At 40.9% G+C, this 22,229-nt stretch overlaps 1 protein-coding gene across 1 annotated transcript in view; it reads left to right on the top strand.

Moving 5' to 3' along the window:
* Nucleotides 1-20,206, top strand: part of LOC134344472 (kinesin-1 heavy chain) — a 108,054-nt gene extending 87,848 nt beyond the window's left edge. The window contains exons 26-27 of the mRNA XM_063044342.1: nt 11,359-11,426; nt 17,453-20,206. Coding sequence (XP_062900412.1) covers nt 11,359-11,426; nt 17,453-17,472 — 88 coding nt within the window. The 3' untranslated portion in view covers nt 17,473-20,206. The remainder of the gene's footprint in view (nt 1-11,358; nt 11,427-17,452) is intronic.
* The last annotated feature ends 2,023 nt before the right edge of the window (nt 20,207-22,229 follow it).

The raw sequence follows: 22,229 nt of genomic DNA, 5'->3' as shown, positions 1-22,229 counted from the left end.
CTCCATCTGCCATCTTTCAGTCCACTCTTCCAACTGGCCTAAATCTCTCTGCAAGCTTTGAAAACCTACTTCATCATCCACAATGCCACCTGTCTTAGTATCATCTGCATACTTACTGATCCAATTTACCACCCCATCATCCAGATCATTAATATATATATAACAAACAACATTGGACCCAGTGCAGATCCCTGAGGCACACCGCAACACACCGTCCTCCAATCTGACACACAGTTATCCACCACTACTCTCTGGCGTCTCCCATCCAGCCACTGCTGAATCCATTTTACTACTTCGATAATAATGCCTAACGATTGAACCTTCCTAATTAATCTTCCATGTGGAACCTTGTCAGTGGCCTTACTGAAGTACATATAGACAACATCCACCTCTTTACCCTCGTCAACTTTCTTAGTAACCTCATCAAAAAATTCAATAAGATTTGTCAAACATGACCTTTCACGCACAAATCCATGTTGACTGTTCCTAATCAAACCCTGTCTATCCAGATAATTATATATACCATCTCTTAAGAATACTTTCCATCAATTTACCCACCACTGACGTCAAACTCACGGCCGATAATTGCCAGGTTTACTCTTAGAACCCTTTTTAAACAGTGGAACCACATGAGCAATATGCCAATCCTCCGGCACCATCCCCGTTTCTAATGACATTTGAAATATTTCTGTCAGAACCCCTGCTATTTCTACACTAACTTCCCTCAAGGTCCTAGGGAATGTCTTGTCCGGACCCGGAGACTTAACCACTTTTATATTCCTTAAAAGCGCCAGTACTTCCTCTTCTTTAATTGTCATACTTTCCATAACTACCCTTCTTGTTTCCTTTGCCTTACACAATTCAAAGAAGGAAGTCTGAGAGTCGGAGCGGGAGTGCGGAGAAAGACATTTTTGAAATTTTTGTTTTTTTTTCTCCAATGGCGTTCAGAGAGGCGGGACTGCGCAGGCGTGTGACGTCGGGCAGTGCAGCACGGCAGATTTAAAAGGGCAGAAATCCTGCTTCGGGTTTGATTCGAAGGAAGTCTGAGAGTTGGAGCAGGAGTGCGGAGAAAGACATTTTTGAAATTTTTGTTTTTTTTTCTCCAACGGCGTTCAGAGAGGCGGGACTGCGCAGACGTGTGACGTCGGGCAGTGCAGCGCGGCAGATTTAAAAGGGCAGAAATCCTGCTTCGGGTTTGATTCGAAGAAGGAAGTCTGAGAGTCGGAGCAGGAGTGCGGAGAAAGACATTTTTGAAATTTTCGTTTTTTTTCTCCAATGGCGTTCAGAGAGGCGGGACTGCGCAGGCGTGTGACGTCGGGCAGTGCAGCGCGGCAGATTTAAAAGGAACAGAGCCTCATACAGCGGGCAGCGGAGTTTGCGGGCTGCGGAGTGAGCCGGGAGCAGAGTGAAGGCTTAAGAGCTTTGGCTCAACGGGCCTAGGCGGAAACAGGCGAGGCGAGGAAGGTCTGGTATTCATTTTCTGTTGTATTTGAGGAGAGGGGCAGTATGAGTGTGAGGCAGTTTTTTCTCGGTGTCGGATGTGGGAGGCCCTGGAGCCTCTAAGCCTCCCGGACGTCTACATCTGCGCCAAGTGCATCGAGATGCAGCTCCTAAGGGACCGCGTTACGGAACTGGAGTTGCAGCTCGATGACCTTCGTCTGGTCAGGGAGAGTGAGGAGTTGACAGAGAGGAGTTATAGGCAGGTAGTCACACCGGGGCCACGGGAGGCAGACAATTGGGTCACGGTTAGGAGGGGGAAGGGGAAGAGTCAGGTAATAGAGAGTACCCTGGTGGCTGTGCCCCTTAACAATAGGTACTCCTGTTTGAGTACTGTTGGGGGGGACAGCTTACCCGGGGGAAGCGACAGTGGCCGTGCCTCCAGCACAGAGTCCGGCCCTGTAGCTCAGAAGGGTAGGGAAAGGAAGAGGAGGGCAGTTGTGATAGGGGACTCGATAGTAAGGGGGTCAGATAGGTGATTCTGTGGACGCAGTCCAGAGACCCGGATGGTAATTTGCCTCTCTGGTGCCAGGGTCCGGGATATTTCTGATCGTGTTCAAGATATCCTGAAGTGGGAGGGTGAGGAGCCAGAGGTCGTGGTACATATAGGTACCAATGACATGGTAGGAAAAGGGAAGAGGTCTTGAAAGGAGAATATAGGGAGCTAGGAAGTGAGTTGAGAAAAAGGACCGCAAAGGTAGTAATCTCGGGATTACTGCCTGTGCCACGCGACAGTGAGAGTAGGAATGCGATGAGGTGGAGGATAAATGCGTGGCTGAGGGATTGGAGCAGGGGGCAGGGATTCAAGTTTTTGGATCATTGGGACCTCTTTTGGCGCAGGAGTGACCTGTACAAAAAGGACGGGTTACACTTGAATCCTAGGGGGACCAATATCCTGGCAGGGAGATTAGCGAGGGCTACTGAGGTGACTTTAAACTAGAATGGTTGGGGGGTGGGAATCAAATTAAGGAGGCTAGGCGAGAGGAGATTAGTTCACAACAGGGGGATGGGAACCAGTGCAGAGAGACAGAGGGGTGTAAAGTGAGGGTAGAAGCAAAAAAGTAGTAAGGAGAAAAGTAAAAGTGGCAGGGCGACAAATCCAGGGCAAGCATCAAAAAGGGCCACTTTTCAACATAATTGTATAAGGGCTAAGAGAGTTGTAAAAGAGCGCCTGAAGGCTTTGTGTGTCAATGCAAGGGGCATTTGTAACAAGGTGGATGAATTGAAAGTGCAGATTTTTATTAATGATTATGATATAGTTGGGATCACAGAGACATGGCTCCAGGGTGACCAAGGATGGGAGCTCAACGTTCAGGGATATTCAATATTCAGGAGGGATAGACATGAAAGAAAAGGAGGTGGGGTGGCGTTGCTGGTTAAAGATGAGATTAACGCAATAGAAAGGAAGGACATAAGCCGGGAAGATGTGGAATCTATATGGGTAGAGCTGCGTAACACTAAGGGGCAGAAAACGCTGGTGGGAGTTGTGTACAGGCCACCTAACAGTAGTAGTGAGGTCAGAGATGGTATTAAACAGGAAATTAGAAATGTGTTCAATAAAGGAACAGCAGTTATAATGGGTGACTTCAATCTACATGTAGATTGGGTGAACCAAATTGGTAAAGGTGCTGAGGAAGAGGATTTCTTGGAATGTATGCGGGATGGTTTTTTGAACCAACATGTCGAGGAACCAACTGGAGAGCAGGTTATTCTGGACTGGGTTTTGAGCAATGAGGAAGGGTTAATTAGCAATCTTGTCGTGAGAGGCCCCTTGGGTAAGAGTGACCATAATATGGTGGAATTCTTCATTAAGATGGAGAGTGACATAGTTAATTCAGAAACAAAGGTTCTGAACTTAAAGAGGGGTAACTTTGAAGGTATGAGACGTGAATTAGCTAAGATAGACTGGCAAATGACACTTAAAGGATTGACGGTGGATATGCAATGGCAAGCATTTAAGGATTGCATGGATGAACTACAACAATTGTTCATCCCAGTTTGGCAAAAGAATAAATCAAGGAAGGTAGTGCACCCGTGGCTGACAAGAGAAATTAGGGATAGTATCAATTCCAAAGAAGAAGCATACAAATTAGCCAGAAAAGGTGGCTCACCTGAGGACTGGGAGATATTCAGAGTTCAGCAGAGGAGGGCAAAGGGCTTAATTAGGAAGGGGAAAAAAGATTGAGAGAAAACTGGCAGGGAACATAAAAACTGACTGTAAAAGCTTTTATAGATATGTAAAAAGGAAAAGACTGGTAAAGACAAATGAGGTCCCCTACAGACAGAAACAGGTGAATTGATTATGGGGAGCAAGGACATGGCAGACCAATTGAATAATTACTTTGGTTCTGTCTTCACTAAGGAGGACATAAATAATCTTCCAGAAATAGTAGGGGACAGAGGGTCCAGTGAGATGGAGGAACTGAGCGAAATACATGTTAGTAGGGAAGTGGTGTTGGGTAAATTGAAGGGATTGAAGGCAGATAAATCTCCAGGGCCAGATGGTCTGCATCCCAGAGTGCTTAAGGAAGTAGCACAAGAAATAGTGGATGCATTAGTGATAATTTTTCAAAACTCGTTAGATTCTAGACTAGTTCCTGAGGATTGGAGGGTGGCTAATGTAACTCCACTTTTTAAAAAAGGAGGGAGAGAGAAACCGGGGAATTATAGACCGGTTAGCCTAACGTCGGTGGTGGAGAAACTGCTGGAGTCAGTTATCAAAGATGTGATAACAGCACATTTGGAAAGCGGTGAAATCATCGGACAAAGTCAGCATGGACTTGTGAAAGGAAAATCATGTCTGACGAATCTCATAGAATTTTTTGAGGATGTGACTAGTAGAGTGGATAGGGGAGAACCAGTGGATGTGGTATATTTGGATTTCCAAAAGGCTTTTGACAAGGTCCCACACAGGAGATTAGTGTGCAAACTTAAAGCACACGGTATTGGGGGTAAGGTATTGATGTGGATAGAGAATTGGTTAGCGGACAGGAAGCAAAGAGTGGGAATAAACGGGACCTTTTCAGAATGGCAGGCAGTGACCAGTGGGGTACCGCAAGGCTCAGTGCTGGGACCCCAGTTGTTTACAATATATATTAATGACTTGGATGAGGGAATTAAATGCAGCATCTCCAAGTTTGCGGATGACACGAAGCTGGGCGGCAGTGTTAGCTGTGAGGAGGATGCTAAGAGGATGCAGGGTGACTTGGATAGGTTGGGTGAGTGGGCAAATTCATGGCAGATGCAATTTAATGTGGATAAATGTGAAGTTATCCACTTTGGTGGCAAAAATAGGAAAACAGATTATTATTTGAATAGTGGCCGATTAGGAAAAGGGGAGGTGCAACGAGACCTGGGTGTCAATATACACCGGTCATTGAAAGTGGGCATGCAGGTACAGCAGGCGGGGAAAAAGGCAAATGGTATGCTGGCATTTATAGCGAGAGGATTCGAGTACAGGAGCAGGGAGGTACTACTGCAGTTGTACAAGGCCTTGGTGAGACCACACCTGGAGTATTGTGTGCAGTTTTGGTCCCCTAATCTGAGGAAAGACATCCTTGCCATAGAGGGAGTACAAAGAAGGTTCACCAGATTGATTCCTGGGATGGCAGGACTTTCATATGAAGAAAGACTGGATGAACTGGGCTTGTACTCGTTGGAATTTAGAAGATTGAGGGGGGATCTGATTGAAACATATAAAATCCTAAAGGGATTGGACAGGCTGGATGCAGGAAGATTGTTCCCGATGTTGGGGAAGTCCAGAACGAGGGGTCACAGTTTGAGGATAAAGGGGAAGCCTTTTAGGACCGAGATTAGGAAAAACTTCTTCACACAGAGAGAGGTGAATCTGTGGAATTCTCTGCCACAGGAAACAGTTGAGGCCAGTTCATTGGCTATATTTAAGAGGGAGTTAGATATGGCCCTTGTGGCTACGGGGATCAGGGGGTATGGAGGGAAGGTTGGTGCAGGGTTCTGAGTTGGATGATCAGCCATGATCATAATAAATGGCAGTGCAGGCTCGAAGGGCTGAATGGCCTACTCCTGCACCTATTTTCTATGTTTCTATGTAATATCCTTCTCCTTAGTGAATACCGAAGAAAAGAAATTGTTCAAAATCTCCCCCATCTCTTTCGGCTCCGCACATAGCCGTCCACTCTGATTCTCCAAGGGACCAATTTTATCCCTCACTATCCTTTTGCCACTAACATAACTGTAGAAACCCTTTGGAACCTTGAATGAAAATGTTCTTCAGATTTGTTTGAGGTTTATGTTGGAAGTGAAAATTTTAGTAATGTGTTTTGAGTTCTGCTTTCAACTTTGAAAGCCTTTTTGATCTTATTTTAAACAGTTTGGTTTTATTTATTTATTGAGATACAGCGCAGAATAGGCCTTTCCATCCCTTCAAGCCGCATTGCCCAGCAACTCCTGATTTAATCTTAGCCTAATCATTGATAAATTTACAATGACCCATTAACCTACTAACCAGTATGTCTTTGGTCTGGGAGGAAACCCATGCAGTCACAGAGAGAACGTGCAGACTCCTTTCAGGCAGCAGACTGCTGGTACTGTTAAATGTTGTACTAACACTATGCTAGCATGCTACAATTTGATAAATATGAACAAGAAAATATTTTGCAAATACGAACAAGGAAATATTTTGTTGCCATTCTGCTGACCTACTTGTGAGAAGGTTGTGCTAAGGACATTTCTGAGCTGTACCTTGTATATTGCCACATTAAAGCATGTTCAAACTGGCATAAGATTGGCAAAGTAGTTTGAAAGTTGTCAACACGTGCTTTTCTTTTTCTGACTGGCTGAATGGAAATACCAATGCCCTTGAATGGGTAAAGTCCCCTTCACCATTGAGCACATTAACATTAAGTGTTGTCGCAGGAGAGCAGCATCCACCTTCAGGGACCCCCACCACTCAGAGCATGCTCTCTTCTCCCTGCTGCCATCAGGAAGGTGGTACCAGAGTCTCAGGACTCGCAGCACCAGGTTCAGGAACAGTTATTACCCCTCAAACTATCAGGCTCTTGAACCAAAGGGGATAATTTCACTCAACTTCACTTGCCCCATTATTGAAATGTTCCCACAGCCTATGGATTCACTTTCAAGGACTCTTCATCTCATGTTCTCATACTTAATGCCAATTTATTTATTATCATTATTATTATTAGTTATTTTTGTACTTGCATAATTTGTTGGCTTTTGCACACTGGTTGAACGCCCAGATTTGTGTGGTCTTTCATTGATTTTATTATGGCTATTATTCTATTATGGATTTATTGAGTATGCCCACAAGAAAATTAATCTCAGGGTTGTATATGGTGACATGTATGTACTTCGATAATAAATTTACTTTGACCTCTAATATAAACTGGCTACTATTGTGGGAAGTTTAAAAATTGTTATTTTGTGAAAAGAACAGGCAAAGAAATGTTACTAATAGTAACCATATTAATTCAGTGCTTCTTGTGTGTTTACGATGCTCATTAGCCTTTTATCCTAGCTGGAAAGCTGCAATTAAGATACTCATAACAGTTTTCAAAATATTTTGTGTGGGTTGATTTGCTTTTCTTCTCTGAAGAAGGTAGCAATGTTTATTTTGGTGAGAATGGTTAAAAGACTGATAATGGTTTAAAACACTTAAAATTTCTTAAATTAAATATTAATTGCTGGGGTCTTGATCTTCGGTGTGGCTCTGTAAACCTTTTTTTCCTAAGGATAACACTTATTAGTTCAGTTGGAAAAATCTAATTTTGCTTTTTTTTTGCCACTTTAGTTGCAAATGGGTTTTGTTTTCTTTTGATCCCAGTTGTTTTCTACCTGACCAGAGAAAATATCATCATATAAACTAATACACAATTCAAATTATTGCAGAGGATTGCTCCCTTGTACACTATTTCAGAAGCATGAAAGATAAACTAGGAAACTTGAGACCAGCCACCTAAATTCAGTAGCTTTAATTTGGAAATGACTAATCAAGGATAACCAGTGTGGATTTATTAAATTGTATCTGACTAAGCTGAGTACTTGTAGGTAGAAAATGATTGATCAAAGTAGCATGATGGATTAGTGTCGGAAGTATACGTGGAGTATACTAGCAGTATGCTTGATGTGTGTGATGGAAGAGAGGTGGGTGCAGTTACTGTTACAAGAGAGAAGGTGCTCAAAAAGCTGAAAGACCTAAAGGTACATAAATCATCCAGACCAGAGGATCTGCACCTTAGGGCTCTAAAAGAGGTAGCATTAGAAATTATGGTGGCATTAGAAATGATCTTTCAAAATTCATTGGACTTTGGTATGGTGCCAGAGGACTGGAAAATTGCAAATGTTACTCCACTCTTTGAGAAAGGAAGACAGCAGGAAGGAAATGATAGACTAGTTAGCCTGACCTCAGTAGTTGGGTTGATGTTCGAGTCAATTGTTAAGGATGAGGTGATGGACTAGTTGGTGACACTGGACAAGATAGTACAAAGTCAGCATGGTTTCCTTCGGGGAAACCCTGCCTGACAAATCTGTTGGAATTCTTTGAGATGACCAGTAGGATAGATAAAGGGGATGCAGTGGATGTTGTATATTTAGACTTTCAGAAGGCCTTTGACAAGGTGCACACGAGACTGCTTACCAAGTTAAGAGTCCATGGTGTTACAGGAAAGTCACTAACATGGTTAGAGCACTGGCTGATTTGTAGGAGGCAGTGAGTGGGAATAAAAGGATCCTTTTCTGGTTGGCTACCAGTGACTAGTGGGTGTTCCGCGTGGGTCGGTGTTGGGACCACCTCTTTTTATGCTGTATATAAATGATTTAGATGATGGAATTAGATGGCTTTGTTGCCAGGTTTGTACATGATACAAAGGTTGGTGGAGGGGCAGGTAGTGTTGAGGAAATGGGTAGGATGCAGAAGGTCTTAGATTAGGAGAATGGGCAAGAAAATGGCAAATGAAATACAATGTTGGAAAATGCAGGGTCATGCACTTTGGTAGTAGAAATAAACTATTTTCTAAATGGGGAGAAAATCCAGAAATGTGAGATGCAGAGGGACTTGGGAGTCCTTGTGCAGAACACTCTGAAGGTTAACTTGCAGGTTGAGTCGGTGGTGAGGAAGGCAAAGGCCATGTTGGCATTCATTTCAAGAGATCTAGAATACAAGAGCAAGGATGTATTGCTGAGACTTTTTAAGGCACTGGTGAGGCCTCACCTTGAGTATTTGTGAACAGTTTTTGGGCTCCTCATCTTAGAAAAGATGTGCTGGCATTGGAGAGAGTCCAGAGGAGGTTCACAAGGATGATTCCAGGAATGAAAGGGTTATATGAGGAACATTTGATGGCTCTGAGTCTGTACTTGCAGGAATTCAGAAGGATGGGGGGGGAATCTCATAGAAACCTTTGAATGTTGAAAGGCCTAGACAGAGTAGATGTGGCAAGGATGTTTCCCATGGTGGGAGAGTCTAGAATAAGAGGGCACAGCCTCAGGATAGAGGAGCACCCTTTCAAAACAGATGTGAGGAGAAATTTCTTTAGCCAAAGGGTGGTGAGTTTGTTGCCACATGCAGCAGGAGAGGCCAGGTCATTAGGTGTATTTAAGGCAGAGCTTGACATGTTCTTGATTGGATATGGCATCAAAGGTTACAAGGAGAAGGCCGGGAACTGGGGTTGAGGAGGAGATGGAGGGGGGAAAAAGGATCAGCCATGATTGAATGGCGGAGCAGACTCGATGGGCCAGATGGCCTAATTCTGCTCCTATGTCTTATCATCTTAAGTATTTGGGAAAAGTGAAATTCAGGATGCCTAAGGAGAATGGAGGCACGAGACTACAGATTCTGGAACCTGAAGCAACAAACAAAACTCTAGAGGAACTCAACTGGTCGGGCAGCTTCTTGGAGGGAAATGGATTGGAGTCCAGATAATGGGTCTTGACCCAAGATGTCTGAACATTCCCCTCCACAGTTGCTGCCTGACCTGCTGAGTTCCTCCATCTTTTTGTTTGTTACCTAAAGTCAATGCTCATCAAACTGAAAGGAGAGTTTGCAGGAGCAACAAGCAATTTGCTGGAGGCACTGCAACATCTGTGCAAGGATGCATACTTTCTAACTTGAAGCAGGGGCGGCAGTGGTTGATGGTATCTCAATGTGATGTGCAAAATGAGGGCAATGTTGTAGGAACTTGTGGTTGCCTCAGGAAGGATCTGAGGCTATCAAAAGGGAAGTGATCGATGACAGCGGTCCCCAACCACCGGGCTGTGGACCAGTTCCGGGCCGCAAAGCATGTGCTACCGGGCCACGAGGAAACAATATGATTTGGTGATATGAGTCAGCTGCACCTTTCCTCATTCCCTGTCACGGGCAGCACCTTTTCCTGTCAGCGGCACTTTTCCTCATTGCCTGCCGGGCTGCGAGGAAACGATATGATTTGGCGATATGAGTCAGCTGCACCTTTCCTCATTCCCTGTCACGGCCACTGTTGAGCCATTCCGCATGCGAGGTCATTACCTGCGCGTCATCCATGTCAGCGCGGGAAGGAGATCAACTCCTCGAGCTTGCAAATGACGGTGGGCTGAAAATTATGCTTGACATAACATCTCTGCTGGCATTCTGGATCAAAGTCAAGGCTAAATATCCTGAGATAGCCATGAAAGCACTGAAAATGTTGCTTCCATTTCCAACATTTTTCTGCGAAGCGGAGTTTTCTGCAGTGAATGCAATGAAAACTAAATTGCGGAATAGACTGGACATAAGGAACCTCCTTCAAGGATCACTGTCTCCCATCACCCCTCGATGGGACCGTCTTGTTGCGGGGAAACAAGCCCAGGGCTCCCACTGATTCAGCGATATTGGTGTGTTACAATGATTTTATATGTTCATACGGGGAAAATATGTGCTGTGTGTTTAATATCCAAACGTTACTTAAAATGGTATGATGCTATTGACTTACTCATATAACCATATAACAATTACAGCACGGAAACAGGCCATCTCGGCCCTTCTAGTCCGTGCCAAACGCTACTCTCACCTAGTCCCAGTGACCTGCACTCAGCCCATAACCCTCTATTCCTTTCCTGTCCATATACCTATCCAATTTTTCTTTAATTGATAATATCAAACCTGCTTCTGCCACTTCTACTGGAAGTTCGTTCAACACTTACTCCAAGCTCCCCTGTCCTCCCCTAATAATTTGACTTATCACTATATTCATGCGAGGAAAATATGTGCTGTGTATTTAAAAACCCTTTGAGAAATGAAATTGAGTGTATTAGCCACTTATCACCTATATTCCGGTCGTAATTAACACCGCCCCCCCCCCCGCCCGAACAGAATCGCCAAAAACGATTTGCAGGGAAAAAAATCGACAGGTACACGCTTGGGCAGGTCACACATGCGCACTGGTACCCGCGCAAGGCTTCATGGTCATTGTAGTCTTTCTTTGTGTAAACGCAGCGTATTTGACTGCTACTCTTGTCCGTTGGCAACCCTACACCACCCCCCCCCCCCCCCCCGGGATCGGCTGGTCCGCAAGAATATTGCCAATATTAAACCGGTCAGCAGTGCAAAACGGGTTGGGGACCCCTGATCTATGATAGTGGGTAGTTGTAGCTACTTGAGCAGAGATGTGGAAAAAGGCCTGGCTGCATAGTAATATGCCTAAAATTCAATTTGCAATGATCAAAATCTTTTCAAACTATGAGCACCATGCTTGTAAATCGTTTTACTTTTATTACAAACCTCTGACCAGCTAAATTCTTAAGTCATTGGAATGGAGACTTAATATTGCATGTTTAGATCTTTCGTCCAAAGCATAATCATACAGAATTTGTTTGAATGCCCAGAATTGTACTAAACAAGAACTTACTTTATTTTAGTGTCCCTGGAGGGATGGCTAATAATGCTGAAATTGGAGATATTGGCTTCTTGCCTTCAACTGTTAAAGGTAAGTCATCTTTGTGCTGAGTTAATCATAGACAATAAAATGTAAGAGATTATTTTAAATATTTCCAGTAGAATGTTAATTATGTTCAGACTAAGGAAAATATTGTAGTCAGGAATGAAAATACTGGAAGTGCTCAGCTGGTCAGACAGCATCTGTGGAAAGGAATAGAGTGAATGATTCAGGTCGAAAGTTCTTGATGTAAATAACTTTCCTTTTCATTGCATTTAGAAATGGTTTGGAGTACGGTGTTGCTGTGTTTTTTGAATTATCATTTTTCCACGTCTTTATATGGCACCTACAGAAACTCGTGGATTAATTGTTGCTGTGAAGAATATATACAGTATTCAAATTTTCTTCATACAATTTGAATAAACAATCATGTATTTTTAATCTATTGGTAAACTGCTCTGTAACAAGGTAACTTATTACTTTTGTATTTACAAGATCAAATCTTATAGGGTTTTCAGCTCTAATTGATATTGCAAATATGAACAACTTGATTTTGGCTGAGTTTGAACATTAGTATTTATAAAATCATATCGACAATGTAGGTGTGAACCAGTTTAAGCAGCTGGCATAAATCCTGTTAACCAGTATCTTTAATTATTGACTTGTGCATCAGGAGGGATAGTGTTTCTCTATCTGCTTCACCTTGGAAATCTCTACCAGCAGCTACGAACAGTATATCTTGGGGAAGCTCCTGTAACAAAAATGTTATTGTGAAGCAATATCATCAGTCTTTTCACTGCTTGCTCAGCAAATTATTCCAAAAATCAATGATATTATTGACAGTGTTATTGCATTTTCTCTTTCTGTGTATTCATGGAACATGCAGATGGCCCAAGAGATATAAATGATAATAGGTGAATACTTCTTTCAGATTTGTGTTAGTAGTTAATTCCCTTCCTGTGTTTGTCCTCTTCCTGTATCTGAAATTAGAGATGATTTAAGCGGAAATTACCTCTTCTGACTTTACCTATGGATTTTTTAAGCATTCAGTAGTCCAGTGGGATTACATAATTGTGTGCATTAATCATCTCCTCCTCTATTCCATTTGTCATCATTCAGGTAGTTTGCAGTAAGTTTGAGTGTTGTCCAGAAATCGTTATAATTTTCCCTGCTGTATATGATTCCAATAAACACCACTTTAATATTAGTAATTATGCCATTTTGAAACAAGTACCCATTTTTAACTATGGGGAAAGCAGGAAACTGCTCTGTTTGGAAAGATGAACATCGATAATCCTCCAATTATCTGAAATATTGATAGGAAACCATCAGGGTAGCTAGTCTTGCAGATTAAAATCCTTTTTAAAAAGTGAGCTGACTGCTCAAACTTAATCTACTTTTTTTAAAAAAAAGATCATTGTCAGTTATTTTTGTGGTGCCATAATCAAATATATTGATCTTAATGCTTTCTGCCAGTGTAAAACTGATGCTATCAACTGTACTATAATCTATTTTCCTTAATATAGAAAAATGTCTGTCTTATATGATAGTATTTTGCTTTTTCATGGTGGGGGGGTTTAGAAAATTTTACAAATTATTGACCAGCACTCATCATTCAACAAAAAAAATTCATCCCTCTGAATGCCACAGCCCTTAATGACAAATGAACATTTTTTTAGTCATTCTTTAAATTTAGCTTCAACATTGTGAGCATAATATTATGCAGTTAATCTTTCAGCAAATGTTAAAAATTCTTAAATTTACAGAATGAAAATGGTCCATCACATCCACATCGGCTAGTGGGCAGGCATCCAGATCAATCCTATCTTCTGTAGCTTGTCTATCTTCTGTAGCATCTAATGCCTAGATGATTCAAATGTTTGTCTAGACCCTCTTAAACGGGGTCAGGGATTCTGCCACTCTGACATTGCATTCCAGGTATTCAGCATTCTCTGGGTGAAGAAGGTTTCTCTCTGATCACCTCTGAATCTGTTATTCTTCTCCCTAAATCCGTCCTCTAGTTCCATTCATCTCTGATAAGGGGAAAAGATTCCTGCAGTCTACCCTATCTATACCTCTCATAATTTTATACATCTCAGTCACATCCCCTCTTTCATTCCAGGGAAGTCAAACCTGGCCCCTCCAACTCTCCTTGCATCCAAAGTGCATCACCTTAAAAGAAGAATCACTTTAAATTCTTCGATTTTTAATGATCTGTTGCTCATGTTCTGCTCTTGTTTATTTACTGCATAAACCTGCCATTTTATGAGGTTCTTCATAGAAACATAGAAAATAGGTGCAGGAGTAGGCCATTCGGCCCTTCGAGCCTGCACCGCCATTCAGTACAATCATGGCTGATCATCTCCCACTCAGAACCCTGTACCTGCCTTCTCTCCATACCCCCTGATCCCTATAGCCACAAGGGCCATATCTAACTTCCACTTAAATATAACCAATGAACTGGCCTCAACTGTTTCCTGTGGCAGAGAATTCCACAGATTCACCACTCTCTGTGTGAAGAAGTTTTTCCTCATCTCGGTCCTAAAAGGCTTCCCCTTTATCCTCAAACTGTGACCCCTCGTTCTGGACTTCCCCAACATCGGGAACAATCTTCCTGCATCTAGCCTGTCCAATCCCTTTAGAATTTTAAACGTTTCAATAAGATCCCCCCTCAATCTTCTAAATTCCAGAGAGTATAAGCCTAGCCGATCCAGTCTTTCATCATATGAAATTCCTGCCATCCCAGGAATCAATCCGGTGAACCTTCTTTGTACTCCCTCTATGGCAAGAATGTCTTTCCTCAGATTAGGGGACCAAAACTGCACATAATACTCCAGGTGTGGTCTCACCAGGGCCTTGTACAACTGCAGTAGTACCTCCCTGCTCCTGTACTCGAATCCTCTTGCCATGAATACCAGCATACCATTCGCCTTTTTCACCGCCTGCTGTAGCTGCATGCCCATTTTCAATGACTGGTGTATAATGACAACCAGGTCTCGTTGCACCTCCCCTTTTCCTAATCGGCCACCATTCAGATAATAATCTGTTTTCCTGTTCTTGCCACCAAAGTGGATAACCTCACATTTATCCATATTAAATTGCATCTACCATGAATTTGCCCACTCACCTAACCTATCCAAGTCACCCTGCATCCTCTTAGCATCCTCCTCACAGCTAACACTGCCGCCTAGCTTCGTGTCATCCACAGACTTGGAGATGCTGCATTTAATTCCCTCATCTAGGTCATGAATATATATTGTAAACAACTGGGGTCCCAGCACTGAGCCTTGCGGTACCCCACTCGTCACTGCCTGCCATTCTGAAAAGGTCCCATTTATTCCCACTCTTTGCTTCCTGTCTGCCAACCAATTCTCTATCCACATCAATACCATACCCCCAATACCGTGTGCTTTAAGTTTGCACACTAATCTCCTGTGTGGGACCTTGTCAAAAGCCTTTTGAAAATCTATATATACCACATCCACTGCTTCTCCCCTATTCACACTACTAGCTACATCCTCAAAAAATTCTATGAGATTCGTCAGACATGATTTTCCTTTCACAAATCCATGCTGACTTCATCTGATGATTTCACCGCTTTCCAAATGTGCTGTTATCACATCTTTGATAACTGACTCCAGCAGTTTCCCACCACCGACGTGAGGCTTACTGGTCTATAATTCCCCGGTTTCTCTCTCCCTCCTTTTTTAAAAAGCGGGGTTACATTAGCCACCCTCCAATCCTCAGGAACTAATCCAGAATCTAAAGAGTTTTGAAAACTTATCACTAATGCATCCACTATTTCTTGTGCTACTTCCTTAAGCACTCTGGGATGCAGACCATCTGGCCCGGGGGATTTATCTGCCTTCAATCTACCTAACACCACTTCCCTACTAACATGTATTTCCCTCAGTACCTCCATCTCACTAGACGCTTGGTCCCCTACTATTTCTGGAAGATTATGTCCTCCTTAGTGAAGACGGAACCAAAGTAGTTATTCAATTGGTCTGCCATGTCCTTGTTCCCCATGATCAATTCACCCGTTTCTGACTGTAAGGAACCTACATTTGTCTTAACCAATCTTTTTCTTTTCAAATATCTATGAAAGCTTTTACAGTCAGTTTTTATGTTCCCTGCCAGCTTTCTCTCATAATCTTTTTTCCCTTTCCTAATTAAGCTCTTTGTCCTCCTCTGCTGGACTCTGAATTTCTCCTAGTCCTCAGGTGTGCAGCTTCTTCTGGCTAATTTGTATCTTTCTTCTTTGGAATTGATACTATCCCTAATTTCCCTTGTCAGCCATGGGTGCACTACCTTCCCTGGTTTATTCTTTTGCCAAACTGGGATGAACAATTGTTGTAGTTCATCCATGCGATCTTTAAATGCTTGCCATTGCATATCCACCGTCAACCCTTTAAGTATCATTTGCCAGTCTATCTTAGCTAATTCACGTCTCATACCTTCAAAGTTACCCTTCTTTAAGTTCAGAACCTTTGTTACTGAATTAACTATGTCACTCTCCATCTTAATGAAGAATTCCACTATATTATGGTCACTCTTAGCCAAAGCGCCTCACACAACAAGATTGCTAACTAACCCTTCCTCATTGCTCAATACCCAGTCCGGAATGGCCTGCTCTCTAGTTGGTTCCTCGACATGTTGGTTCAGAAAACTATCCTGCATACATTCCAAGAAATCCTCTTCCTCAGCACCCTTACCAATTTGGTTCACCCAATCTATATGTAGATTGAAGTTGCCCATTATAACTACTGTTCCTTTATCGCACGCAGTTGTAATTTCCTGTTTAATACCATCCCCAACCTCACTACTACAGTTAGGTGGCCTGTACACAACTCCCACCAGCGTTTTCTGCCCCTTGGTGTTATGCAACTTTACCCATATCGATTCCACATCCTCCCAGCTAATGTCCTTCCTTTCTTTCTTTCTTTTTAAATCTTTTTATTAATTTTTCAAAATTATAAACTCAATAACAAAGTTAGTACAAAGAGATTGGAATAATGTTCATCAGCATATATAAAATGAATTTTGAATAACATAGATATAAAAAAACTTCCAAACTCATAATGAAATTAATCATAATAAAAAGAAAAAAATATATAAACAAAAAAACCCCAAAAGAAAAAAGGAAAAAAAAAACCCAAAAAAAGCAAAACAGGCCTAGACCAACAGCTTGTATCAGACACGTTCAATAATGTCATTAACTCCGCTCTCCTCATCATATTTAAGTTTAGAAAAAAAGATTTGGAAAGGTCAGATTACATCAAATGAAAATGTTGCATAAAAGGTTTCCAAGTTCCTTCAAATTTAATTGAAGGGTCAAAAATATCACTTCTAATTTTTTCTAAATTTAAACTTAATATGGTTTGAGAAAACCATTGGAATGTAGTTGGAGGATTAGTTTCCTTCCAGTTCAACAAAATAGATCTTCTCGCCATTAAAGTAACAAAAGCTATCATTCGACAGGCTCCGTCCTTTCTATTGCGTTAATCTCCTCTCTAACCAGCAATGCCACCCCACCTCCTTTTCTTTCATGTCTATCCCTCCTGAATATTGAATATCCCTGAACGTTGAGCTCCCATCCTTGGTCACCCTGGAGCCATGTCTCTGTGATCCCAACTATATCATATTCATTAATAACTATCTGCACATTCAATTCATCCACCTTGTTACGAATGCTCCTTGCATTGACACACAAAGCTTTCAGGCTTGCTTTTATAACACTCTTAGCCCTTATACAATTATGTTGAAAAGTGTCCCTTTTTGATTTTTGCCCTGGATTTGCCGGCCTGCCACTTTTACTTTTCACCTTACTACTTTTTGCTTCTACCCTCATTTTACACCCCTCTGTCTCTCTGCACTTGTTCCCATCCCCCTGCCACATTAGTTTAAATCCTCCTGAACAACAGTAGCAAACGCTCCCCCTAGGACATTGGTTCCAGTCCAGCCCAGGTGTACTGCAACCCTAGTACAGGTATTTGTCTCAAGAAATGGTTTCTAATCAGCTTTTACCTGTATTGGTTAACGCTTAATTTTTGTATGCTATTTTTTGTATTTTACAGCTGCTAAAGCAACAACATAATCAAGGAGAAGCAGATGTCATCCAAAAACCCCCATCATTCCAAGGCAGTGTGAACTCTGCAACTTAGACTTTTGACAGGATTATTTTTGGAAAAATTGGAAATAAAAACTGGCCTGTACAGCTACATCCTTGCAAAATAAGAGTGCAATGTAGGCATCTTGCAAATACTACATGTGATTTAATGTGTAGCTTCATTGCACAGTACATTGTCATTCATGTCTTAAATTTAGTCTGCACTGTGCCAAGTTGAATGTACGTTGTTGCAGGAAAACTTTAGCAAAAGCATTGAAGCCTAATTTGTGTACATTTCATTGTTTTAGGACTTGTGAAACAATGTCGCCAAGTAGATTTGATAAGCTTGTTTTACAGTGGGGGAAAAAATATTTGGAGTAACCCAACTATAATTCTTGTGTAAATTAAGACAGTACTTGAAGTTTTTTCTTGAAATGGGATTTTTATTTTGGTTTAAGATGAAGAGGAGTAGTACAATTTGAATACTGAAGGTGCATTTTTGACAGTGGTTAGAGCAAGGAGCTAGGATCATACAGGGAAAAAAGCTGCTAATAAAATACTGGAAAGTTTTGAAGAGATTGTTTAACATGAACATTGCATTGTCTGACTAAGGTTTTGGAAAGAACAGATTAAACTGTGCTGAAAATGTATTGCTGACCATAAATGTAAACAGAAAACGTTAAAAGGCATTAAATTTAGAAATGGAAGGAACTTGCAGCTGCATCTCCTGTCCAGATTCTTTTAATTAATGGTGAACTAACAGTCAGTGTTTCACCACTGGGCTTGCTATATAATAAAAGAACATTAAAAAGAGCATTTGAGTTAAGAAATTGCACTTGTTCTGGTTGCATAATTGGTTTCAGTTGAAGTACAATTTTTTTTAAATGAATGGCACTTGTTAATCTTTTTTCCAGTGTTTAAACATTTTGCTCTTACCTAATTTTTTAAAAATGCTTGGTACATGCTATTGATTACCATACATAACGGTAGCCATTAACATGCAGCATGTAGAAAGGAGTCACAAATGGGAAATGTTTTACTGTAATTAGTTCTTTGTAGGTAAGTACTAAACATTAATACTATGATGAACTCTAATGGCATGAAATGCTTATGTCGACTCTAAACAGTCTAAGCCAATAAACAAATCATTTTTTACATAAGTAACTCAAAATTTTACCATTTTGCTTGTGCAGTTAGATGTTTGCAAAATAAAATAATCCAAATCAAAAAGGAACAAACAATTTAAATGATGCACAAAGTTGCATTGCTGTGAATCAATTGGAATAAATGAGAAAGCAGAGCTAAGCTACGCAACCTCACTGAGACGTCCCCAAATACTTTTCGACTGAGTGTAAATTTTAGATGTATCTTAAAATGGTACATTTTCAAAAAGTGCTTCAATCCCACATGTAATATTTGTAATTTCACAAATATACAGGTCTCTTTGCAAATTCGTTTAGGTTTGTGTTATGATATTTTATACAACTTCTTGGTAAAATTCTGTTTATCCTAAACTCAATGGATTACGCTTTGTCAGTGTTAATGGCCTTGACTATTGGATGCTTAAATTTCATTTGTATGCGAATGCAAATTCACCTTTTAAGTGGTCAATTTGGGGAAGAGTGCAGTTTAAATGACTAAATGAAGACCCACGATGCATCTTTTTAAAAACATGGTGATTATTATTTTTGGCACTACTGTATTTTTGCCTCACAATTTTCTAGCATTTTTAAAGTTTACAGTTGCTGGAGGCTGACCAACAAATCAGCCAGTAAAGCAATGTGAAGTGTAAACAGTGCTAATGTGTTTCAAGCACCAGTGAAGATCAGTTTAATTTGGGGGCTTTTTGTTGTAGGCTTAACCATGGGTATTCGACATTCTAAATGCTAATCAGCCCAGTCAAAAACTCTTCAGTGCTGTATTTATGATAAACATCTTTAAATTTAATTATTTTTATTCCTAAGAACAGTATCACTGTGTTCTTTTGTAATTAGAAGTATTTAGACCAGAATAAGGCTACGCACATTGGCCAAGACAGAACTTAATACTGTTTTTTGTAATTTTGTCTCACCAATATTGTAAATGTTTTGATTTTGCATATTTATGTATGGCTTTTTTTGCAGATAAGAGAATCTGTATATTAGATCTAACACTCAGAATTGGTTGGTAGGTGCAGTCACTGCCTAAGAGATAACTAGTTTAAGGGTCAATTTTTCAATATTGCATACTTTGCGAATTTCCAATTTGTGACATCTGTATCAAAGTTACCATTGCAAATCCTCTGGACAGGGCTGTTAGCTGGGTGTTGAATACAAATTTATTATTTGTTGAATAGTAAATGCCTCGCTGTCCTGATTGCATTGCAGTGTACTCTTCAAGTGCTTATTGTAAGCTTGTTCCTCACATCTTTAAAAAATAATCGAGTTAATGCTTTAAAACCATTTGAATAAAAGCCTAGTATTTATTCATGGTGATCAACTAAATTATTTGCATTATTTAAACAATGCTAAAGAAATGACTGTAATAGTTCTAAATTTGACATGAGATGACACTAAGATAATCCGCCTGTGGAATATGGTGCAGAAGAAGTCGGACAGCAGAAGGCACATAAAATTCTGTTTTGGTTAAGCCATCATTTAGTTTTGACTGACTGCATGCTGTAAATGTATTTGTGTTTAAATAAATATGACTTTTGTCTGGGAATTCAATGAACCTTTGAGTGTTTTTTTAATTTCAATTTTTTTCCCAATTTGCCCTTTCCCTACTTTAGTGATAAAAAGGTAACTGTTGACTGAGTACCACAAGAGTAATGTAAACTATACTTTATGTAACTGATCAATTTGACTAACCAAGTGTATAGAATAACTGAAGATACTGTATATATAGGAAAGAGTTGAGCTCAGTTAATGAAGAGTCTAGTGTGAGTTAAGCTCAACTGTTCACAAATTGCTGGTGCTATTGTGATTACACTGATATCATGATATGGAATTATATTTATGGCATAAACATGTCCTCCACCTAATAAATTTAGTATAACAGGTGACTGTGGAAAAGCACGGAACTTGCTGAGCAAGTTTGTTTGATCTGGCTTTTGAATAGAATTGTATTTTGTCCTGTCCTCATTTATTTTCTGCCCTTTTTGTCCGGCACACTGCTCCCAAAAAAAACATCATCCACACCCTGTTGCTACAAGCAGTCCGCCGGATGAACTTGACTTGATGCATCAATAATTCCTCTCCTCACCCCACCCTACCGGTACTACTTGACGTGAGTTCTTCCAGCAGATTGTGCTCCAGATTCCAGCAGCTTCAGTCTGTTATGTATCCACAACCCTTCCTGTAATCAAGGACACCTACAAGAGGCAGTGAATCAAGAAGGCAGCATTCAATATCAAGGCCCCTCACCATCTAGGGCATGTCCTCTTTTCATTAATATTATTGTGTAGATAAGAGCCTGATGACAGTCTCTCAGTGATTCAGAACTGTTTCTTCCCCTCCCACAAAATATTTCTGAATGCTCCATGCACATTAACTCATTGTTCCTTTTGTGTACTTTGTTTATTTTTGTCATTAATTTTATCTTTGCAACTGTAATGCTGCTGCAAAACAGCAGATTTCACAACCTACAAGTCTGATAGCAAATTTCATTTTGAAAATCTTTAGTCCACAGCCAACTTGTTGGTGAGACTGTTCTGAGATTTTTGTTTTCATTAGGTTGGTTTTACTTTCAACAGTTGCTGTGTAGATCAGGTCAATAATGGCACAACACCATGGAGGAAAGGTCATCTTTAAAAAAAAAATTAACTGGATTTGTGATGCATCAAAAATTTGATGAGGATTTTCCTTTCAATTGATGGTGCTCGAGCAAAGTTTGCAACAGTTCTGTAATGATCATATAAGAATCTGTACTTCACTGGAAGTCTGTTTAGAACAGATGGGATTGGGAGATTGCAGATAAACATCACTGGACTGACATCAACCTTCAATATCTAAAAGGGAAATCACAGAAAATTAGAAAAAACATGCTGTGTTGATATTTGGAAATTAATTTGTACTAAAGAGGCTGAAAATGGACTTTTTAATTTTCTTGCTTATACACTTTAAAACTGGAAGCACCAATTCAATCCTTCCCACAAGTTTTCCACAATTTCTGCTTCAAAGTTTATCATAAAAACATCGAAAACCTACAGCACAATACAGGCACTTCAGTCCACAATGCTGTGCTGAACATGTACTTCAGAAATTATCTAGGGTTAACCATAGCCCTCTATTTTTCTAAGCTCCATGTATCATATCCACCTCCACCACCGTCGCCAGCAGCCCATTTCACGCACTCACCATTCTACGTTTTAAAAAAAACAACTTACCCCTGACCTCTCCTCTGTAGCTACTTCCAAGCACCTTAAAACTGTGCCCTCTTGTGTTAGCCATTTCAGCCCTGGGAAAAAGCCTCTGGCTATCCACACGATTAATGCCTCTCATCATCTATCAGATCACCTCTCATCCTCCACCGCTGTATGGAGAAACGGCCGAGTTCACTCAACTTATTCTCATAAGGCATGCTCCCCAATCCAGGCAACATCTTTGTAAATCTCCTCTGCATCCTTTCTATAGTTTCCACATCCTGTAGTGAGGAGACCAGAACTGAGCACAGTACTCCAAGTGGGGTCTGACCAGGGCCCTATATAGCTGTAACATTACTTCTCGGCTCTTAAACTCAATCCCATGGTTGATGAAAGCCAATGC

The sequence above is a fragment of the Mobula hypostoma genome, chromosome 3 (assembly GCF_963921235.1).
Source record: "Mobula hypostoma chromosome 3, sMobHyp1.1, whole genome shotgun sequence".
Lineage (NCBI taxonomy): Eukaryota > Metazoa > Chordata > Chondrichthyes > Myliobatiformes > Myliobatidae > Mobula > Mobula hypostoma.
This window is presented reverse-complemented; position numbering and strand designations above follow the sequence as displayed.